At 36.3% G+C, this 22,610-nt stretch overlaps 1 protein-coding gene across 11 annotated transcripts in view; it reads left to right on the top strand.

Annotated features, from left to right (window-relative positions):
- The window catches only part of CCDC7 (coiled-coil domain containing 7), a 112,244-nt gene that overhangs the window by 63,333 nt on the left and 26,301 nt on the right, over positions 1-22,610 (top strand). For 10 of the 11 annotated variants that reach the window (XR_009531671.1, XR_009531667.1, XR_009531666.1 and 7 more), the window contains 2 exons: positions 9,244-9,327; positions 15,885-15,968. Coding sequence is in view for 3 of the 11 variants with exons in the window: in XM_060095434.1 (XP_059951417.1) it covers positions 9,244-9,327; positions 15,885-15,968 (168 nt within the window). In the remaining 8 variants the exon portion in view is untranslated. The remainder of the gene's footprint in view (positions 1-9,243; positions 9,328-15,884; positions 15,969-22,610) is intronic. The other variant, XR_009531665.1, reaches the window with a different exon arrangement.

Raw genomic sequence — 22,610 nt, 5'->3', positions numbered from 1 at the left:
AATTATCAGTAATGAAATTGAACCAGTAATAAAAAAAAAAATAACCAAAAAACGTAAGTCCAAGAACAAGTGTCTTCATAGGGGAATTCTACCAAACATTTAGAGAAGAATTAATACCTATACTTCTCAAAGTATTGCACAAAGTTGCAGAGAAAGGAATGTTTCCAAAGTCATTCTATAAGGCCAGCATCACGTGATACCAAAATGAGACAGAGATATCACAGAACAGAAAATTACACGGGTGAAATTAGATGCAGAAACCCTCAACAAAATATTAGCGAACTGACTCCAACAATACATTAAAATGATCATACACCATGATTAAGTGGGATTTATCCCAGGGATACAAGGATATTTCAGTGTCTGCAAATTAATCAGTGTGATACATCACATTAACAAATTAAAGAATAAAAACTATATGATTATCTCAATAGATACAGAAAAAGATTTTGACAAAATTCAACATCAATTTATGATAAAAACTCTCCAGAAAGTGGGTATACAAGGAATATGCTTCAACATAATAAAGGCCGTATATGATAATCCCATAGCTAACATTATACTCAACAGTGAAAAGATGAAAGCATTTCCTCTAAGATATGAAACAAGGATGCCCACTATTGCCACTTTTATTCAACATATTATTAGAAGTCTTAGCCACCACAGTCAAACAAGGAAAAGAAATAAAAGGAATCCAAATTAAAAAGGGAAAGTAAAATTGTCACTTTGTAGACAACATGATACTAAACAAAGAGAATCCTAAAAACAGCTACCAAAAAAATACTAGAGCTCAAGGATAAATTCAGTAATTTTCAGGTACAAAATTAATATAGAGAAATACATTGCAATTCTATACACTAACAACAAACTATCAAAGAAATTAAGGAAACAATCTCATTTACAGTTGCATCAAAAAGAATAAAAATACTTAGGAATATACTTACGTAAGGAGGTAAAAGACTTGAAATCAGAAAATTATAAGACACTGGTGAAAGAAATTGAAGATGACACAAACAGATGGAAAGATATACCATGTTCATGGATTGGAAGGATTAATATTTGTTAAAATGACTGTATTACCCAAGGCAGTCTACAGATTCAGTGCAATCCCTATCAAAGTACCGAAGGCATTCTTAGAATTAGGAGAAATAATTTCAAAATAGTATAGAAACAAAAAAGACCCTGAATAGACAAAACAGTCTTGAGAAAGAAGAACAGAGATGGTGGTAGCATCTCCCTAACTTCAGACTATACTACAAGGCTACAATAATCAAAACTGTATGATACTGGTACAAAATCAGACACATAGATCAAAGGAACAGAATAGAGAGCCCAGAAATAACCCCACACACTTATGGCCAATTAATCTATGGCAAAGGAGACAAGAATATACAATACAATGGAGAAAAGAGAAGTATATTCAATAAGTGGTGCTGGGAAAACCGGACAGCTACATGTAAAAGAATGAAATTAGAATATTCTCTAACACCGTATACAAAACTAAACACAAAGTGGATTAAAGATCTAAATGTAAGACTGGAAACCATAAAACTTTGGAAGAAAACGTAGGCAGAACACACTTTGACATAAATGGTGGCAATATTCTTTTGGATATGTCTCTTAAAACAAAACAAAAGCAAAAATAAACAAATGGGAACCAATTGAACTTAAAAGCTCTTCCACAACAAAGGAAATGAGAGATAAAATGAAAAGACATCTTACTGATGGGAGAAAATATTTACAAATGATATAACTGTTAAGGGATTAATATCCAAAATATATATACAGCTCATACAATTCAATATCAAAAACATGAACACCCAATTAAAAAGTGGGCAGGGCTTCCCTGGTGGCACAGTGGTTGAGAGTCCGCCTGCCGATGCAGGGGACACGGGTTCGTGCCCCGGTCCAGGATGATCCCACATGCTGCAGAGCGGCTGGGCTCTTGAGCCATGGCCGCTGAGCCTGCGCGTCCAGAGCCTGTGCTCCACAAAGGGAGAGGCCACAACAGTGAGAGGCCCACACACCGCAAAAAAAAAAAAAAAAAAAAAGTGGGCAGAAGGCCTGAATAGACATTTTTCCAAAGAAGACATGCAGTTGACCAACAGATGTATGAAAAGATGCTCAACATCACTACTTAATATACTGATATGCCAGTCAAATCACAATATCACCTCACACCTATCAGAATGGTTATCATCAAAAAGACCACAAATAACAAATGTTGGCAAGAGTGTGGAGAAAAGGGAACCCTTCTACACTGTTGGTCAGAAAGTAAATTATTGTGGCCACTGTGGAAAACAGTATGGAGGTTTCTCAAAAAATTAAAAGTAGAGCTACCATATGACCCAGCAGTTCCACTTTGGGGTATATGTCCAAAACAAACAAACACAGTAATTCAAAAAGATACATGCACCCGAATGTTCATAGCAGCATTAGTTACAATTGCCAACATATAGAAACACCCTAAGAGTCCATTAACAGATGAATGGATAGAGAAGATGTACATATGCACACACACAGTGGAATACTACTGACCATAAAAAAGAACAAAACTTTGCCTTTTGCAGCAACATAGATAGAGGGCATTATGCTAAGTGAAGTAAGTCAGACAAAGACAAATACTGTATGATATCACTTGCATATGGAATCTAAAAAAATACAACAAACTAGTGAATATAATAAAAAAGCAGATTCACAGATATAGAGAACAAACTAGTGGTTACCAGTGGAGAGAAAATGGTGGAGGAGCAAGATAAGGGTAGGGGATTAAGAAGTACAAACTACTATATTTAAATTAAATAAGCTATAAGGATGTATTTTAGTATACAGGGAATATAGCCAATATTGTATAATAACTATAAATGGAGTTAACTTTTTAAAAATGTGAGTCACTATGTTGTACATCTGAAACTTGTATAATATTGTAAATCAAATATGCCTCAATAAAAAATTAAAAATAAAAAAAAAACTGTCATCCAAAGGTGATTGCATGCATGCCCAAGGCTGTGCCCACAGAGGAGCAACATTGGAAGCTGCACACTGCAGGGAAGGAGACTTCAGTAGGACAGAAGATAGCTTAGCCCAGTCACTAAATAATTAATCAGGCAAACAACAACAAGCCTTCAAAGGGGATGGGAGCTCAGTATCCCGATTTCCTACAATATATTAGATACGCTGCCCCCCCTCAAAATATGAGACATGCAAAAAAACAGTAAAGTATGAACTAAGGAAAAAAAGCAGACCACAGTGTGGTTCCAGATGTAAGATACTATAAAACAGTTATAAATATTTTTGAAAAATTAAAGAAACCCATGCTTAAAACAGAAAGGAATATTGATGACAATGTCTAATCAAATAGAGAATATTAACAAAGAGATAGAAATTACTTTTGTTAAAAAAAACACAGTGATAACTGTGGAGTTTGAGAGTACAATAACAGTAAGGAAAAATTTACTAGAGGGGTTCAGGAGTAGATTTGATTGTCAAAAGAAAGAATCTCCATACTTAATGACTACAGAAGAAGTAGAGCTGAGAGAAAGGGGGGCAGAAAAAATATTTGAAGTAATTATGGCTGACAGTTTGGAAGCACATTTGATGATGAATATGAATCTGGATATCCAAGCCAAATGAAGTCTAAGAATAAGCACAAAGAAATCTACAACCAGATACATCAAGTAAAAGTAATGGAAGACAAAGTCAGAAACTCTCGAATGTCACAAAGGGAAAGCAACACATCATAAAAAAAGAGAACCCTGGTAAGATTAACAGCTTACTTAGCATCAGAAACTATGAAGCCCAGGGGCTTCCTTGGTGGTTCAGTGGTTAAGACTGCACTTCCTTGCTTCCACTGCAGGGAGGCATGGGTTCAATCTCTGGTCAGGGAAGTTCTGCATGCTGTGAGATGTGGCCAAAAAAAGAAAGAAACTACATAGCCCAGAAGGCAGTGGGATGCCATATTAAAATGCTGAAGGAAGAAATTGTCACCATGAACTTTTTCTTTCAAAAGTGAAGGTGAGATAAACAGATTCCCAAATAAATAAACTCTGAGAGAACTGTTTGTTAGCAGACCTGCCTTATGAGAAATACCAATGAGAGTTCTTCAGGCTGAAAGCAGTGGACCTTAGGTAGTGATTTTAATCCATTCCAAAAAAGAGCACGTGTTAAAAGAATTCTGTAATTCCAAAATCTGAATATACCAGTCGCTAGTACAGAGATTGAAACAGTAATTAAAACCTCCCAAAAAACAAAAGTCCAGGAACAGACTGCTTCACAAGTGAATTCTACCAAACATTCAAAGATTTAATACCCAATCCTTCTAAAACTATTTGAAAAAATTGAAGAGGAGGTAACACTTCCAAACTCATTTTATGAGGTCAACATCAGCTTGATACCAAAACCAGAAAAATACAACACACACACACACACACACACACACACACACAAAGGACATTATAGGCCAATATCTCTGATGAAGGTGGATGCAAAAATCCTCAACAAAATATTGGCAAGCCAAATTTAACAGTACATCAAAGGGTCATACAAGTGTGATTTATTCCAGGGATGCAAGGATGGTTCAACACCCACAAATCAATCAGTGTGATACACCACATTAACAAAATAAAGAATAAAAACCACATGATCATCTCAATAGATGCAGAAAGAACATTTGACAAGATTCAACATCCATTTATTATAAAACTTCTCAAGTAAATATAGAATGGCCATACCTCAACATAATATAGGATAAACCCACAGGTAATGTCATACTCAGTGGTGAAAAATTGAGAGCTATGCCTCTAAGGTCAGGAACAATTCAAAGATGCCACTCTCATCCCTCTTACTCAACATAGTGTTGGAAGTGCTTGCCAGAACAATTAGGCAAGAAAAATAAGTCATCCAGATTGGAAAGGAAGAAATAGAACTGTTTCTATTTGCAGATGACATGGTTTTGTATATACAAAGCCCTAAAGACTCCACCAAAAAACTATTGAAAATAATAAACAAATACAGTAAAGGATACAAAATCAGTATACAAAAATCTCTTCCATTTCTATATGCTAATAGTGGGCTAGCAGAAAGAGATATTAACAAAAACAATCCCATTTACAGTCTCAACAAAAGGCAGAAAAAGCCTAGGAATCAATTTAACCAAGAAGGTGAAAAGACTTATACTAAAAACTATAAGACATTGTTAAAATAAATTGAAGAAGACACCAACAATGGAAAGATTCCATCCTCATGAATTAGGAGAATTAACACTGTAAAAACTGTCCATAGTATTTAAAACAATCCACAGATTCAGTGCAATCCATATCAAAATCCCAAGGACATTTTTCACAGACACAGAGCAAAAAATTCTAAAATTTCTATGGAACCACAAAAGACTCCTCCAAAATAGCCAAAGCAATCCTGAGAAAAAATAACAAAGCTGGAAGTGTCACACTCCCTGGTTTCAAACTATATTAGAAAGCCATAGTAATGTAAAACAGCCTGGTGTTGGCAGAAAAACAGATATAAAGATCAATGAAGCAGAACTGAGAGCCCAGAAATAAACCTATGCATATATAGACAATTAATTTAGGACAAAGGAATAAAGAACATACAATGGAGAAATGATAGTCTCTTCAATAAATGATATTTTGAATATTGGACAGCCACATGGCAAAAAAAGTGAAACTAGACTACTATCTCACACCATACAGAAAAATTAACTCAAGATGAATTAAAGACTTGAATGTAAGACCTGAAACCATAATCTCTAGAAGAAAACATAAGCAGTATGCTCTTTGACATCAGTCTTAGCACTATCTATTTGTGTCTCTTCAAGCAAGGGAAACAAAAGCAAAAATGAAAAAATGGGGTTGCATCAAACTGAAAAGCTTCTGCACAGCAAGGAAACTATCAATAAAATGAAAAGACAGCCTAACAAACGGGAGATATATTTGCAAATGATATATCTGACAAGGGATAAATATCCAAAGTGTATAAAGAACTCATACAATTCAAAAACAAAAAAGCTAACAACGCCATTAAAAAAAGTGAGCAGAGGAGCTGAACAGAAATTTTTCCAAGAAGATATGTAGATGGCCAACAGGCACAAGAAAATATGTTCACTATTACTATTAAGGAAACGCAAATCAAAACTACGAAGAGATGCTACCTAACATTTGTCAGAATAGCCATTATCAGAAAGACAAAAAGTGTTGGAGAGGGTGTGGAGAAAAGGGAACCTTAATACACTGTTGGTGAGAATGTAAAAAAGATGTGGTATGTGTATATACAGTGGAATACTACTCATCCATAAAAGATGAAATCTTGCATATGCAACAACATGGAGGAACCCGTAATACCCTTGATGGTGTTACGCTAAGTGAAATAAGTCAGACAGAGAAAGACAAATACGTACCATATGATTTCACTCATGTGGAATTTTAAAAGTTAACCATGTATTACTTTAATAATCATAAGAAACAATAAGGTGTTTCACTTGGGAAACAGAAAACAAACCTGAAACAAAAATAGTGCTCTGAAGTTCTAGACCCCCAAGTAATTAGAGCAGCCCTGATGGCCAAGGTATAAACTGTTTTTACACAGTAACCTAAACTATCGTCCGAAGAGCAAGACTCTTGGGTTGTATTCTCTTTTGTTCCATTCTGCTTTCTCCTTCCCTTTTGCAGCTTTCCATAAGCAATGATATTTTTTCAGTATTTTCTCCTCCTTTGTGAAACCAAATATATGTTCTCAATGTACTTTATGGCTACTGCATGAACAAGTTCATGTAAAAAATAGCAGTAAATGGATTAAAGTTTAAAAAGGTAATTCTGTACTTCAAAAGACAATATGAATGCATATTTTGTGTCCTTTCTTCTCTTAATTGATTTAAAATGTGATTGTATAGAACGATATGTATATCATTGTTTTGTCAGGCCTATAAAAATATTGAAAAGTGATATATTCTCTAGTAGCTGTGCAAAGGAGACGTATGAGGATGGTGATGTATTTGAGTAAAAAATGATAGCAGATGTTAACTCGAATCCACAGGAATAAATGAAGAGAACCAGAAATTGTAAACAAGAAGGTTAATATAACAAACACTGTAAATATATACTTGCTCTTCTTTCTTCTGTCAGCTTCTTTCAAGGGCATAGAGTTATATAAAGAAATAATTATTACAAACTGTTTTATATTTAAAGGTATAATATGTATAACAATAGCACAAAAATGGGGAAGAGATAACAGCTATATAGGAGTACTATTTCTATATATAATTGGAATTTAATAATATAAATCTGAAGTAGACTCTAAAATTGACTGTGGTTATGGTTACACAACTCTGAATATAATTTTTAATGAAACCATTGATTTGGACACACTTTAAGTGGACGAATATTATGGTATGTTATATATTTTAAAAATAGCTTAGTGAACTGCAAAAATTAAGAGATTTTAAAAAGATTTAAAGCAATGGGAGGATACCGTGAAGGAGGGAAATTGTGACTCTTACTCGATTAAAGATTTCTCTAGTGCATACCTTTAATTCCTAGTGCTTAACCCAGTCTTCCCTCAAATGCTGTTCTGATTACCTCCCTGCTTATCCGAGGATCCTCTGCTTTCTTGATTCAAATGACTCCATTCACCTTAGTTATATCTGTTGAAGAAAGACCAGAGTGGCTAAAATATATGTTCTATTTTTTTTTTTTTTTTTGTGTGTGTTGTATGTGTGTGTTGGGGCCCGGGAGGGAGAGACTTTTCAACCTCTTCCTTCTGGTGTAAGAAAATGAAGTCATATTTTCTTTACTCTCAGTAAAGCTGTCATCAGTGAAATGGATTATTGAATTTAAGTCACTCTGTAGAGTAGCTACATCAGCTTGGTTTGTTTCTAGATTGAAATTTGGCAACTGTATTTGAAAATACTTTAAGGGTAACCCAGTTTTCTCCTAACCAGATTGTGTCTAAATTTAGTCTACATACTCTCTGCACCAACCAGACTCATCTCTCTATATGTTCTAATATTCCCTAATTTTGTGTGGCTATAGATTTTATTACTTTCACAAAATGTTGTTATTTATTGAAAACTTGCTTGCCTAATCTGATGCATCTTTGTTTACTTTGTTAATGATGCCCCAGGTGGTATCCTCTCTGTGAAGAATGCAATATGGTACATTTGGGCTGCCAAAATCATAGTGTGACCTTTTACATTTATTCTTGGGCTCAGCCCTTTTTTAAAAGCAGTCTTCTACTAGACAATGTCAGGATCATGACAGGTTTCCAGCTCCATTTACATGCTCTACTAGAACCAACTTCATTCACTAAACTTTTAACCCAGGGAAACAGGCATTCAAACAGAGCCCTGTTAAAACCACTAACATCAAAAGGCAACTGTATGCATGCCCAAGGATGTATCCTTTAGGTCCCCAGTCCTAGTTATCCCTTTCTCAGTGTGAATACCTTTATAATAACTTCCATGTATTTTTCATGTCATCGAACATAGTTAATCATTGTTAATTATAGCAAAAATTTAGATTACATAAAAGCTCAAATGGAAATGGATCCAATCAGAGTCCTGGTTGTGGTACAGATTTCACCATTTCCTCCTTGCAAGACATAAAGTATACATGCTCGAGGAATCTCAGAGACACTTTTTCTCAATTCAGTGAATATCACATTACTCTTTAAACCAGTGATACCTACATGATTTACAGTTACGTAGCCTAAAAGGGAATTAAAATGTCCAGTAAGTCAGAGAATTTCTGGCTCATGGTAAGTTACTGTGACTAAGAAGACTATGGTTTACATCTTGTCTTGTCTGGAAAAAAAAAAATGTTAAGTTCTGCCTCATCGGGTACATCCTTGCAGAATAAGTGTTCTTTTAATAAAATCTGGAAATTATATTGCCATCATAAATTCTCTGGGATGATTTCCACTTATGTAAGAGATAGCATTATATTGAAAAGCACTGGTTAAGGAATTAAGTACTGGTTAAGGAATTATAGTAAAGTACTGGTTAAGGAACCTCTAAACTTCAATATAATGTGACTTATATAATTGCTTTATCTGTTCTAATTTAAGGCTTTGTGATTCTCCAAACCAGACATTTCAACAAAACTCATCTTCCGTAATAACAAATGCTAATTAAGTTAGTGCTACACACACACAGACACACACACACGTGCAAACACACACACGTTTGTATGTAAATGGTTACCATACAAAGTGTTCAGAAATTTGTTCTTTCTACAGGGACTAATGTAGAAGGCGTGACAGATAAAACTAGAAGAGGTGTAATAAAGGGACAATTCAAGATACAATCAATGAATCTCCCTGGTAAGGACAAGAATTTTACAAATCTAAGATTTCAGGTTTCCTTATCTTCTCTGGAGTTTAATTAATTAAGAATCATGAATAACATCAGTATCTATGGTTTATTATTACATGGGCAAAAGTTTTCAAGAACTCCTTCCTTTAATTAGTTGAATTTTTGTATTGAATATCAATGTAAAACTGGCTACATATTGTTAGTTTTGGAGCTCATTTGTTTAGGAGCTAATCCATAAAAACCAGTCCTTTAATAAACTTAGAATATGCTTGGTACAAATAAATATGCCCAATTACATTCTATTCACTTTCTATTTTCAGCTTAGATAGACAGTTCTCCTGAATTCGCAAATGTAGAAAGGTTAGCTAAGGAATGTGATAGATGAATATAACAGATGGTTATCAATTCCCTCTTTATTAGACCTGAAGTAACAGTGCTAGACACATTTCTCTATGATGTTTTCTGTGATGTTGAAAGAAGACACCTAAATAGAGAAAAAAGGGAAATAGACATTCAAACAGAGCCCAGTTAAAACCACAAACATCAAGAGGCAGCTGTGTGCATGCCCAAGGATGTGCCATCTGGGAGCAATGTGCAAGGCTTCACACCTCAGGGGAAAGATATGTTAGTAAGATACCTCTGAGAAATCACTGTACACAAGCAAGCAAGCACACTAAACAACAAGCCTCAGAAAGGGAAACAGAAGTCAGAGTCCAAAGATGCTATGATATATTATCTTAAATGTCCAGTTATTAGTAAAAAAAAAAATTAAGACCTGTAAGGAAATAGTAAATTGTGACCCAAGCACAGGAAAAAGCAGGAAATAAAATATGCTTGTGAGAATCCTAGATGTTGGACTTAGCAGACAATGACTACCTAGTAGTTATTATAAATGTGCTCAAAGAATTAAAGGAAACCTTGCTTTAAGAAGAAAACAAAGATACAATGAGGGTCTTCACTGGTGGTCCACTGGTTAAGACTTCACCTTCCAGTGCAGGGGGTGCAGGTTCGATCCCTGGTCGGGGAGCTAAGATCCCACGTGGCTTGCAGCCAAAAAACCAAAACATAAAACAGAAGCAATATTGTAACAAATTCAGTAAAGACTTTAAAAATGGTCCACATCAAAAAAAAAAAACTTTTAAAAAAGGTACCATGAAAATATTTTGTCAAATAGACATTATCAACTAAAAATAAAAATTAATGTAAAAGAACCCAAAGCAAATTCTGCAGTTGAAATGTACAGTAATGAAATGAAAATATTGCCTAAGGGGTTCAAGAGATTGGATTAGTCTGAAGAAAGAAACAGCAAACTAAAGGTATAGGAATGCTAGGAGAACAGAGAGAGAAAGGAGCAGTAAAAATATTTGAAAAGATGGCTGAAAATTGTGAAAACTATTCAGTGAAAATTATGAATCTACACATTCAACCTCAGTGAAATTTAAATAGAATAAGCACAAAAGAATCTACAACCAGACCCATCATAGTAAAAATGTTGAGAGACAAGGACAAAGATAAAATCTTGAAAGCAACAAGAGAAAACCAACTGTTGGTGTAAAACAGAATCCCAGTAACCTTCATTTAGTAATGGAAGCTATGGAGGCAGAGGCAGTGGAATGGAATATTGAAATGGTGAAAGAAAAATCCGTCAACCAAGAAACTTATATCAGGCAAACTATCTTTCAAAAATGGTGAAATTCCCAAGTGAAAAATTCCAGAGAATCTATTGCTAGCAGACACACTTTACAAGAAATGCTAAAGGAAGTTTTTCCCACTGAAAGTGAATGATCTCACACAGTAATTTGACTACACAAAAAAGAAATAAAAAATAAACAAAAAAATGAAAAAACATGGCTTAGAATAATTCTAGTATTGCAAAAGACCATAAAAATGCATATTTGTCTCTTTTCTTCTCTTAACTGATTTAAAAGGCAACTGTATAACACAATAGGTATAAAATGTATTGTTGGGCCTCTAACATATAGACATATAGTATATTTCACAAGAGCTGTGCAAAGAAGATGGTGTGAACAAGGATGAATTTAAGTAAGAAAATGACACTAGATGGTAACTTGAGTCCATAGGAACCAATGAAAAGAACAAAGATTGTAAATAAGAATGCTAATATAACAAGCAGTGTAAATATATACCAAACTTGATCTAATTTTTTGCCTCTCATCTTCTTTAAAAGTTATAAAGGTTCATAAAGAAATTTTAAGAACAATTTTAACAATGTCTTTAGTTTTATACGTGTAACATGCAATTCAGTAGCACAAAAATGGAGATAAGAGAATAAAACTACGTGTCAGTCATGTTTCTACATTTACCTGGAATTTAATTAGTATGAATCTGAAGTTGATTCTAAAATTGACTGTGGTGATTGTTACACATTCTATGTATATTAATAACCATTGATTACACATTTTAAATGGGCATATTGTGTATAGTATGTTAAATGTTTTTTTAAAACATAGTTTAGGGGCTTCCCTGGTGGCGCAGTGGTTGAGAGTCCACCTTCCAATGCAGGGGACACGGGTTCGTGCCCCGGTCCAGGAGGATCCCGCATGCCGCAAAGTGGCTGGGCCCGTGAGCCTTGGCCGCTGAGCCTGCGCGTCTGGAGCCTGTGCTCCGCGAAGGAAGAGGCCACAGCAGTGAGAGGCCCGCGTACTGCAAAAAAAAAAAAAAAAAAAAAAAAAAAACATAGTTTAGTGAACTCCAAGCAGGATAGGATTTTTTTTTTTAACACTTAAAAGCAGTGGGAGGGGGCCTCCCTGGTGGCGCAAGTGGTTGGGAGTCCGCCTGCCGATGCAGGGGATACGGGTTCGTGCCCCGGTCTGGGAGGATCCCATGTGCCGCGGAGCGGCTGGGCCCGTGGGCCATGGCCGCTGAGCCTGCGCGTCCGGAGCCTGCGCGTCCGGAGCCTGTGCTCCGCAACGGGGGAGGCCACAACAGTGAGAGGCCCGCATACCGCAAAAAAAAAAAAAAAAAAAAAAAGCAGTGGGAGGATGTTGTGAAGGAGCAAAATTGTGGCTCTTAATAGATTAGGTTTCTCCACCCCATATCATTTATTATGCTCCCAGTTTTTAATTCAGTCTGCCCTCAAGGGCTGTTCTCACTGCCTCCCTGCTCACCGAAGGATCCTTTGCTTTCTCAGATCAAATGAATCAGTTCTTCTAATTATATCTGTTGGAGAAAGACCAGAGGGCTAAAGTTTGTCTGCTGATGTTCTCCAGTTATGTGTTGCTATAGCAGAATTTACTTTCACAAATGCCATAACTTAATTACTAAAAACTTGTTCTGCCCAATCCAACGTGTCTTTGATTTTAGTAGTGACACCCCATATGGTCTTTACCTCTGTTTAGATTGCAGTGGTGATAAATTTGTGTTGCCTCAGTGATAGAGAGTATTTGAAATATTCATGAACTCAGCGATTTCTCTGAAGCAAGACTTCCAGTCTATAAATTCTGGATGTGACAGGCTCCAACTTCCTTTACATGCTGTGTTAGAACCAATTTTTGCCCACACAAAACTTTACCCAACAGGTGACCCAGAGTCACCATACTAATTATTCCTTTTGCAAAATAAAATCTTTTAAATAAACTTCAATTTTTTTTCTATCATTGGACCTATATCATCATTTCTGAATCCAGCAAAAAAGTGAAAATCACATAAAGACTCAAATGGAAGGAGTGCAATACCAATGCTCACATTCCTGCAAATTACCCATTTCTTCCTCCCCACGTAGAAGGTCTACATGCTAAGAGAACCTGAGAGGGTACTTTATCCCAGTCTACAAATTACTTGTTGTTTTTCTCTATCACTGATGTCTACTTTAAAAAAGTAATTAAAATATTCCTGGACAAGTCAGAGAATTTCTGCCTCACAGTAACATTCTGTGACTATGGTGCCCATTGTTTGCAATTTGGTCTGGAAAAAAAATATCATGTGCACCCTCACCAAATATATCCTTATGATATGAATGTGCTTTTAATGTACACAAGACAGTTATATTTATTAAGATAAACTCTATAGGATGACTTAAATTTGCAAGAGACTTTGTATTTTATGGAAAAAGCTCTAGTTAAGCAATTAATGTGGCATCAGTTTATGGATCAGTTTTATCGCTACCTGACTATGTGATCTAGGTCAAATCACTAACCATTTCTAAGCTACAATATAATGAGGCTTATATGGTTGCCAGTGGCTCTTCCAATTCTAACGTGTACTGATTCTGAAAGTAAGACATTTCATTATAATTCTTCTGTAATAAAATAATGCTAATTAAAGGAGTATTACAAACAAACACAACTACATGTTAATATTTACCTTACAAAAGTGTTTTCAAACTGTTTATAGACACTGCTACAGAGCACTTCCCAGTTGCTGTTGGAAAAGGTATAATAAAGGGTGAAATCAAGACACAATCCAAGAGTTATCCTGATAAGAACAATATTGCAAGTCTGTTCTGGCTTAATTATCTTATCTAGAGTTTATTTAAGTTTATTTAAGTTTGAATCTGATTACAGTACCTATAAGCTGTTATTACATGATGCAATGTCTTCATAAATTCCCTCCTATAATTAGTGGAACTCCAACCGTTATTATCAATGGATTTACATATTGTGAATTTTAGAACTCCTTCATTTAAAAAGTGATCCTCAATATTTCAGTGGAATAGTGAGCTTGGAATATGATTAATGGAAGCATTTTAAGTGCTACTCACTTTCTTTTTCAGGCTAGAGGCAAAAGCAGAAAGGCTAGCTTATGAATGGGATTAAAAGAGAGATTTCCTTGCTTACTAATTCCCTCTATATAATTAAAATACCAGGCACATTTTCAGTATCTCAGGTGAAGTAGAGGTGTTTAGTTTTGTTATATAGTCCGTAGTTTACACTACTGCCCCTTGTCTTGGTGTTACAGTGTTTGACACACCACTTCTTGATCTTTGGTTTGATATTAAAGGAGGCAGAGAGCTTAACAGCAAAACAAGGGAAAGAAACAGTCAACAGGAAAAACAAGTGTCATCCAAAGGTGACTGTTTGCATGCCCAAGTCTGTGCCCCCAGAGGAGCAACATTAGAAGATTCACACTGCAGAGAAGCAGACTTCTCTACAATAGAATATATTCCAGCCAAGTCACTAAATAAATAATCAGGCAAACAGCAACAGCAAGCCTCCAAAGGTGAGGGGAACTCGGTATCCAGAATTCTTACAAGATATTGTCTAGAATACCCAGTATAAACCCCCAAAAAATATGAGACATGCAAAGAAACAGTAAAGTGTGAATCATATACTAGGAACTTCAGGAAGGGTAGGCTTAAAAAATAATTTAAGCAGTGGGAGGGTATTGTGAGGAGGGAAGTTGTGATTCTTACTAGATTGCAGATTTCTCTAGCACATACTCCCTTTTCCCTCGTCCTTAATTCTATCTGCTATCAAATACTCTTCTTAATGCTTCCTTGCTTATATAAGCATCTTTACATGCTTCTTTCAACTGGGCCTGTCATTCTTAACCTATACCAGTTGGAGAAAAACCAGAGAGCCTCAAATATATCTACTCAATTGGATCTTTAACACTTACTTGTGGTCTCAGCCATTACAACAAAGTAAGATCCACCTTATGGTGTCAGGTTCAGGATAGGTTTCCAACCTCTGGTGCATGCTCTTCTGTAACTAGCTTTCATTCACAAAACACTGGACACATAATTTGACCCAAGTCAGCAATCCTACTTAACCCCTTTTTCAATATGAATTTTTCTTTAATAACTTTCATGTATTAAAACAAAATACATGAATGTTATTCCTCTCCTTTGACCTAGTTAGTACTTCCTAAATCCCACCAAATGTCCAAATCACATAAAAACTCAAATGGGATGGGATGCAGTCCCACTGCTGGTACTACTGCAGATTTACCCATTTCCCCCTCCCCAGCTACAAGGTGTATATAGTAAGAGGACCTGATAGGCAGTTTTTCTTAGACCACAGAATATCTCGTTACTCTTCTACATCTTTGATGTCTACTTGATTTACATAGCCTTAAAAATGGCATTAAACATTCTTGAGAGAGTCAAGAATTTCTACCTGGTAGTAACTTTCTGTGATGTGGGACCATGGTTTGTCTCTTGACCAGTGGGGAAAAAATGCCACGTTCCACTCATAGGTATATCCTTACAGTATGAGTGTCCTCTTAGTGTGAACTTGGCAGTTATATCATTTACGCGAACTCCCCAAGATGATTGAAGTTTGTATGGGACGGTGCATTGTGTATGAAAAACACTGGTTAAGGAATTATGGGGCATCAGCTTGTACTCAGTTTTGCATTATCTTGGTGTGTGTTCTCAATCAAATCACAAAACATCTCTAAGCTTCAATATCATGAGGCTTATATGATTGCTAAGAGCCCTTCAAATTCTAATGTTTTATGATTGTGCAATGCAGACATTATATTATGTCTCTTCGATAATACAAGTACTAATTAAGTTAGTACTACACACAGACACAAGGACACACATACATGTGTGTTAATGGTTACCTTACAATGTGTTTTGAAATTTGTTTTATATCCATAGAGACTGATACAGAACGCATGACAGATACTGTTGGAAGAGAAAAAGCAATTGATGAACTCAAGAAACATCATAAGAGTCACCCTGGTAAGAACAAGAACTTTCCAAGTCTAATATTTATGGTTTATGTCTTCTCTGGGATTTAATTAACTATGAATCATTAATGATAACAGTAACTGTGTGTTAGTATTAATGGGCAGTAATCTTCATGAATTTCCTCTAATTAAACTCTAGTATTACTATTAATGGAAATTTAGCTGGATATTTTTTAGTTGTAATCTCATCCATTTGGAAAGTAATCCATATAAACCAATGCTCTAATGACCTTAGAATATGCTTGATTTAAGTATTTATAACTGTGATTCTACTCACTTTCTTACTGGCTTAGAAAGGAATATTGCTTTGAAATTGAAAAAGCAAGAAAGCTAGTTGATGAGTGGTATAAGAAGAGAAACATAACAGTTATTTCACTGATTGCCAATTTCCTCTACATAATTAAGTTGGTGTGTAAATTTATATCTCTACTAGAGTGGAGTTCTCTAGCTGAGTTTTATTATTCACAGATTACTGCTTTAGTTCTGGAGTAGCAGGGTTCGATACATTTCTCTTTGTTGCAAGAAATACTGTCGTTATGAACTTTTTACAGAATTGATGCTGAAAGCTAGCATTGGAAAGTAACTGAATCCTCAGATATAAGCACCAAAATATGTGTTTTCACTGAAATTTAAGGCAAGATTTCTGAAACTTTGCTTTTGAATGCTTTATTTTATTATATTCTCGCTTTTATTCCTGTAAAAAAGTAGTGTTGTAAATGAATCAAATAAATATTACTTGCTCCAACAGCTTTAACTGGGGAAAAGCTGGTGGTGTAAAAATGAAATTGTTGGAACCAAGCAGTTAAATTTGGTGTATTACGATAAGCCATTTTTCCATGTCTTTAACTTTCAGAGTATTTTTGGTTAGGTTCTTTCAATTAATTTTTGCTTCAGTGTTGCTTATTCATAGGAATCCTTGTCACTTTTGAATAACAGCCTTAGACACAGCAGTAAAGTGCTTTCATTTACATCCATTCAATTTAAAATGTCATGCCTTTTATCAGCAAAATTAAGTTAATTATTTTATACTTACTTGTTAATGGTGAGTTTATAATTAAATGCTCTAAAGAAAATTTTATATGAGCAATATAAATTGCTAAGAGAAAAGGTATTGAAAGGGGAGTACAGATCAAATATAGAAATAAATATACTTGTTTAAGATAAAATGTGGTTAGATTAAAGGTCAAAATTAAGTAAGATGCTACCTAAGAACACAGAACAAAGAAAAGGAAGAGAAAATGAACAATTAGTTTATAGAAATTGGAGTGATAGAAAAGTAACCACTCAAATGTGGGAAGAAAAACTGCAGAAACAAAGACTAATACATGGAGTTTGGGAAGTAGTGTGCAAATAGTAATGGTGTCTATGTGAATGTTTTTTTTTAAGTTTTAGGTTAGGTGAGAATTTATTTAAAAACAAAGATATGTCCACACAACATCAAACAGTTTTTTTTACCGGCACATTGCACCAAGTAAATTCTCAAGAAACGTTATCAATTTTTTACCCTTTGACAATCAAAATAAGAGATGTAACAATATAAAACAAATATCTGACTACTTAGGATACTTTTTGTAGTATGCTTTTAAATTTTTACTCTTTATGAAATATTTTAAACACCCAGAAAATATGTAACACTAACATAAGGTACACAACATTCTAATGGTTCCCTATCTATGATGTTACAATCCCAATCCCTCCCTTCTCAGCTTTTATCATATGCAGTCATAAAGAATATATAATGATGCTCTATACAGATATATTCCAAAATATTTTATTGTGCCCTCTTTATTTCTTATTATTCTTCATTATGGAATTTTCCACCTTGTCTTCCTCCCCACTACCCACATTACTGCAGGTCAGTCAAATTTATAAAAAATGTGTGTGCACACACACACATATACATACACACTCCTTTTTAGTTGAAATTCCCAAGTTATCTGCTTTTACTTCCATTTTTGTCTCTAGAGTATATTTTTATGCCATCTGAGCAATACTTTTTAAAGTACACTTTTTAATCTAGCATTTTAGTTCTTGGAATTAGAGAGGTCATTTGGGATAGCTAGTTTCCTATACTACTGCATTCAAAATTACATTTAAATTGGAATACCAAGCTGTACCAAAATATTTTCATACAATCTAGGCTTGAAGCTTTCATGAAAATAAAATCAAGAATAAACATAAACATGACAGTATGGCCCCATTACCCTAACATGCCTTAAGGCTTTTATTTTTAGTAATTTGAATATCCTCCCCAGAGTCTACTCTTATTTGACAAATATGAATGACTAGCTTAGGGTCATGGCTTCTGGAGTAAATTGTGTCAACAATATTTTATTTTCTCAGTAACAGCCTCTCAGGCTGTGGCTTCAGTTTAATCTCTAGCCACTGATAAAATAAGATGAGGTTTATAATCTTTGTTTAAATGGGAGTGTTCTACAATAGCACATACTACTTTTATAATAAGTAGGATATATGAAAAATAAATCTTATGAACATTGATTGAATGGGGTGAGGGGAAGCCAGTGTTTCATGCATAGAGCTCTGATCTCCAAAACTATTCTTATAAATGCATCCTTCTAAAAATAGTGTATAGATCAAATAAAGAAGTGACTATTCTGCTTCAAAGTAAAACAGGGTTGGGATACAGGTTGAAATTAAGGAAGATGCTAAGAATGGAAACTGTCCATCAGAGAAAAGCCATGTGTGCCACCCTCCCTATCCGTTCAAAAAAAAAAAGTGAGCGCTTTGCTGCTAATTAATTTACCTACGAAGAGTAGGAAGAGCTCTTGGACATGTGCATTTGCAAATACTAAAAATGTTACTCCATCAAAATGCTATAAAAGAAGAACCTTTCTTTACAAAAGAATCTTTCTCAACCAGAAGGAAAAAAGCTCTCTAAATGACTTTGAAAGAATTGGACAAATCAGGGAACTAAGACAATGAGTGAAATTCCCTCTAGAATATTTGGCGAGAGAGAAGGAATTTTACAGTGGTGACATCAACAAGGTAGAACAGGAGTTTTCTACCATCTTCCACCCAAAGAAAACCAACTTGACAGTCACCCACAGACAAGAGAGCCTTTGTGGAAGTCCAGGAGTTAAAGCAGAAAAGTTTCAGCACACTGTTGGTATAAAAAAAAAATCCAAGATGGGAGGCATTGAAGAGGGTAAGAAGAACAGTTTACCTGCATCACTCTTCCCCCAGGACAGCAAACCTCGGTGCCAAAAGAGCCCTTCTCCTCCCATGATTTCTCCCATGGGGGAAAGTGAGAACATGAGTGACTGCCCAGCTTCTCTAGCTGTACAGGACACTGTCAAGAGACCCATTTCTCTCTTGTCCCATCCAAAGAACTGGGTCATGAGCTGCATGACTAAGAGTGGTGAGTGGCTGAGAGAACAGCAGCCAGGGCTCAGAATAGAATATATGAAAGGGATGTGGATACTGCTTACCATGTCAAGGACTCCACTGGGAGTCCCACACATCAGCTGCTGAGAACACCTCACCTGTGAACCCCCTAAAACTGGCCCATACACATTTCCAACACTCCATGCACCTCACCTACAAACCCTCACCCTGTGATTGGCTCCCTGTGTGTGTTCCCAATGGCAACAAAAATGAGCTTTCACAGACAGCTAGTGAGCACCCACAGAAAGCAGTCCCAAATCTGAAGGCCTTGGAGAAACCACAAAATGGAACATACAGCACTGCCAGAGGGAAGGCAAAATGGAACCTGGCAGCAACCAGTCTGGCATTACAGGATAGGAGGAAGGCATACAAGCTTAAGAATTCTGCCACAAAAGATAGCAAGAAGTGTAGAGTAGATGTACTCATAGGAAAGGTCTAAGAAAGCCTCAGAATCCTCAGCAGGGCTGATAGAAAGGATTTATTTCTGAAAAGCCATCAGTAGAGCAAGGAGGAGGTGACTGCTTCAAATGCAATGACAGCAGTACAAACATCAAGGAACATGAAAAAATCAAGGAAACATGATGATGCCATGAACGAGATACAATAATTTTCCAATAACCCCAAAGAAAAGGAGGTTTACAATTTAACTGATAAAGAATTCAAAATAGCTGTTTTAAGGAAGCTTAGCAAGCTACAGGAAAACACAGAAAGGTCAACAAAAGCAGGAAAACAATGCACAAATAAAATGAGAAGTTTAGGAGAGAGTAGAAATCATTAAAATCGAATCAAATTCTAGGGCTGAAGAATACAGTGAATGAAATGAAAAATGTAATAGAGAATATTAACATCATAATGGATCAAGCGGAAGAGAGAATGTGTGAAGCAGAAGGCAGTACCTTTGGAATTATACAAAGAAGAGTAAAGAAAAAAATTTTTAAAGAATGAAGTAAAACAGTGAACTATAAGATAATAAGCTAAAGAGAACTTTAGCTGGCTGAGAACTTCCCAAATCTAGGGAGAGATTTGAATGTCCAAGGTCATGAAGCTAATAAATCACCCCCAAATTTCAATTCACAACAATATCTGCCATGAAATATTATAATAAAACTGTCTAAAATCAAGAACAAAGATAGAATTTTAAAAGTAGCAAGAGGAAAATATTTCTCTCATACAAGTGAATCCTTATCAAGCTATTAGAAGCTTTTTCTGCAAAAACATTGCAGGCCAGGAGAGAGTAGGATGATATATTCAAAGTGTTGAAAGAACAAAAAAAACTGCCTAAAAAGAATACTTTACCAGACAAAGCTGTCCTCTAGAAATGAAGGTGAGATAAGACTCACAAACAAAGGAAAGCTGGGTGAATTCATCACCAGTAGAACTGCTTTATAAGAAATATTGAAAGGAGTTTTTCAAGCTGAGATGAAAGCACACTAATTAGTGATATGAAAATATATAACACCCTAGTAAAGGTAAGTATATAGTCAAATTTCAAATACTCTGATGCTGTAATATGGTGGCGTGTTAAATCTATCATAAAGGTTAAAGGACAAAAATATTAAAAATAACTACAGCTACGGTAGTGGATACACAATATAAACAAAAGGTAAATTATGACATCAGAAACATAAAAGGTGAGGAGTGATGTCACCAAGATGGTAACAGGTCATTCCTGATGTCACCCTTCCTCACAAGAAGAATTACTAAAAACTGTTCATGGACCAGACACCACTGAAAAAATCCTAGAACATGGGAGTGAGGCTGTAGCACACCCCCTGCACAACAGAGACCAAGACACACCACATTAGACGGATAAGAGGAGCAGCTGCTCCTGACCATATTGCCCTTCCCCCAGGCTGGTGCAGCACCACACCAAGAAGTCTCCCCTCAGCCCTCAATTCCTCCAGTTTGAAACAAGAGCCCAGCGTGGATTTCCAGCTCTACCAGCATTGTGGGTCACTTCTTGAGAGCCCTTACTTCTTACCACAGGGATTTCGGGGTAATCGCTGGGCTTGACTACTGGGATTCTGATTGTGACAGAGAAGGGGGAGGGACTGGCAACAACCAGCACTGGGATCTTGGCAGACCAAGTTCCTACCCAGAGTACCCAAGCAGTAGTCCTGACCAGCAGCTTTGCTCATCTGGAGAAACAAGAGGGTGGCACAGTCTCACCAGGTGACACACTGAGATGCAGGTCTGTATGGTTTGGTTCCTCAAGTGAAGAGCCTTGACAGCTCTGGAGCCCTGTCTACCCCCTCCAAGCAGGGGAGCTGAGTCCTAGCTTGATATACTGCTGAGTAGCTCCTTGCCCCACCTTACCAGGCAGATGAGTCAGAACACCTGGAAACTATGGAGCACTTCTTGAGTGAAGAGTATGGCAGGCAAAGCTGATTGTCCATAGAGCAAGTCCAGTGGTACCATTTAACCAGGGAACTTGGGGAGCAGGTCAGCTTGAGTCAAGACTTCAAAGAGCCTTGGAGGGATTGGAGTCAGTTTCCCTGCTTGGCCCAGGCAGGGAGCTAATTAATAGCCCCCACCAACTGTTGGACAAAGCTCCTGGCCCCTCTTGACCAAAAAGCCTGATCAGGAAGACCAGGGGCCCTGCTTGTAGGTGGCCCTCCCATTCTGCCCAGGCAGGGGAGCTCAATTTTGCCTCACTCCTGAGTATAGCTCCTGGCCCTTCCTGGCCAGAAAGCCTGGCCAGAACACTTGGAGGATTTGTATCCAAGCAACACTTGAGCAGAGAGTACAGCAGGCAAAGCTGATTTTCAGCAGAGCAAAGCCAGTGGCGCCATTCAGCCATGAAATCTGGGGCTCATATTGCTTGAGTCAAGACCATAAAAAAAGAGCCTTGCCAAATGATGCGACTGACAAGGGCTTAATTTCCAAAGTATACAAACAGCTCATATATCTCAATATCAAAAAAACAAGCAACCCGATCAGAAAATGGGCAGAAGACCTAAATAGACATTTCTCCAAAGAAAACATACAGATGGCCAACAGACATATGAAAAGATGCTCAGCATCACTAATTATTAGAGTAATGCAAATCAAAACTGCCATGAGGTATCACCTCACACCATTCAGAATAGCCATCGTTAAAAAGTCCATAAATGACAAATGCTGAAGAGGATGTGGAGAAGAGGGAACCCTCCTACACTATTGGTGGGAATGTAAATTGGTGCCACCACTATGAAAAATAGTATGGAGTTTCCTCAAAAAAACTAAAAAT

The sequence above is a fragment of the Mesoplodon densirostris genome, chromosome 4 (genome assembly GCF_025265405.1).
Source record: "Mesoplodon densirostris isolate mMesDen1 chromosome 4, mMesDen1 primary haplotype, whole genome shotgun sequence".
In the NCBI taxonomy this organism is placed as follows: domain Eukaryota; kingdom Metazoa; phylum Chordata; class Mammalia; order Artiodactyla; family Ziphiidae; genus Mesoplodon; species Mesoplodon densirostris.
Note: the sequence above shows the minus strand (reverse complement) of the source record. Positions and strands in the feature narration are given on the sequence as shown.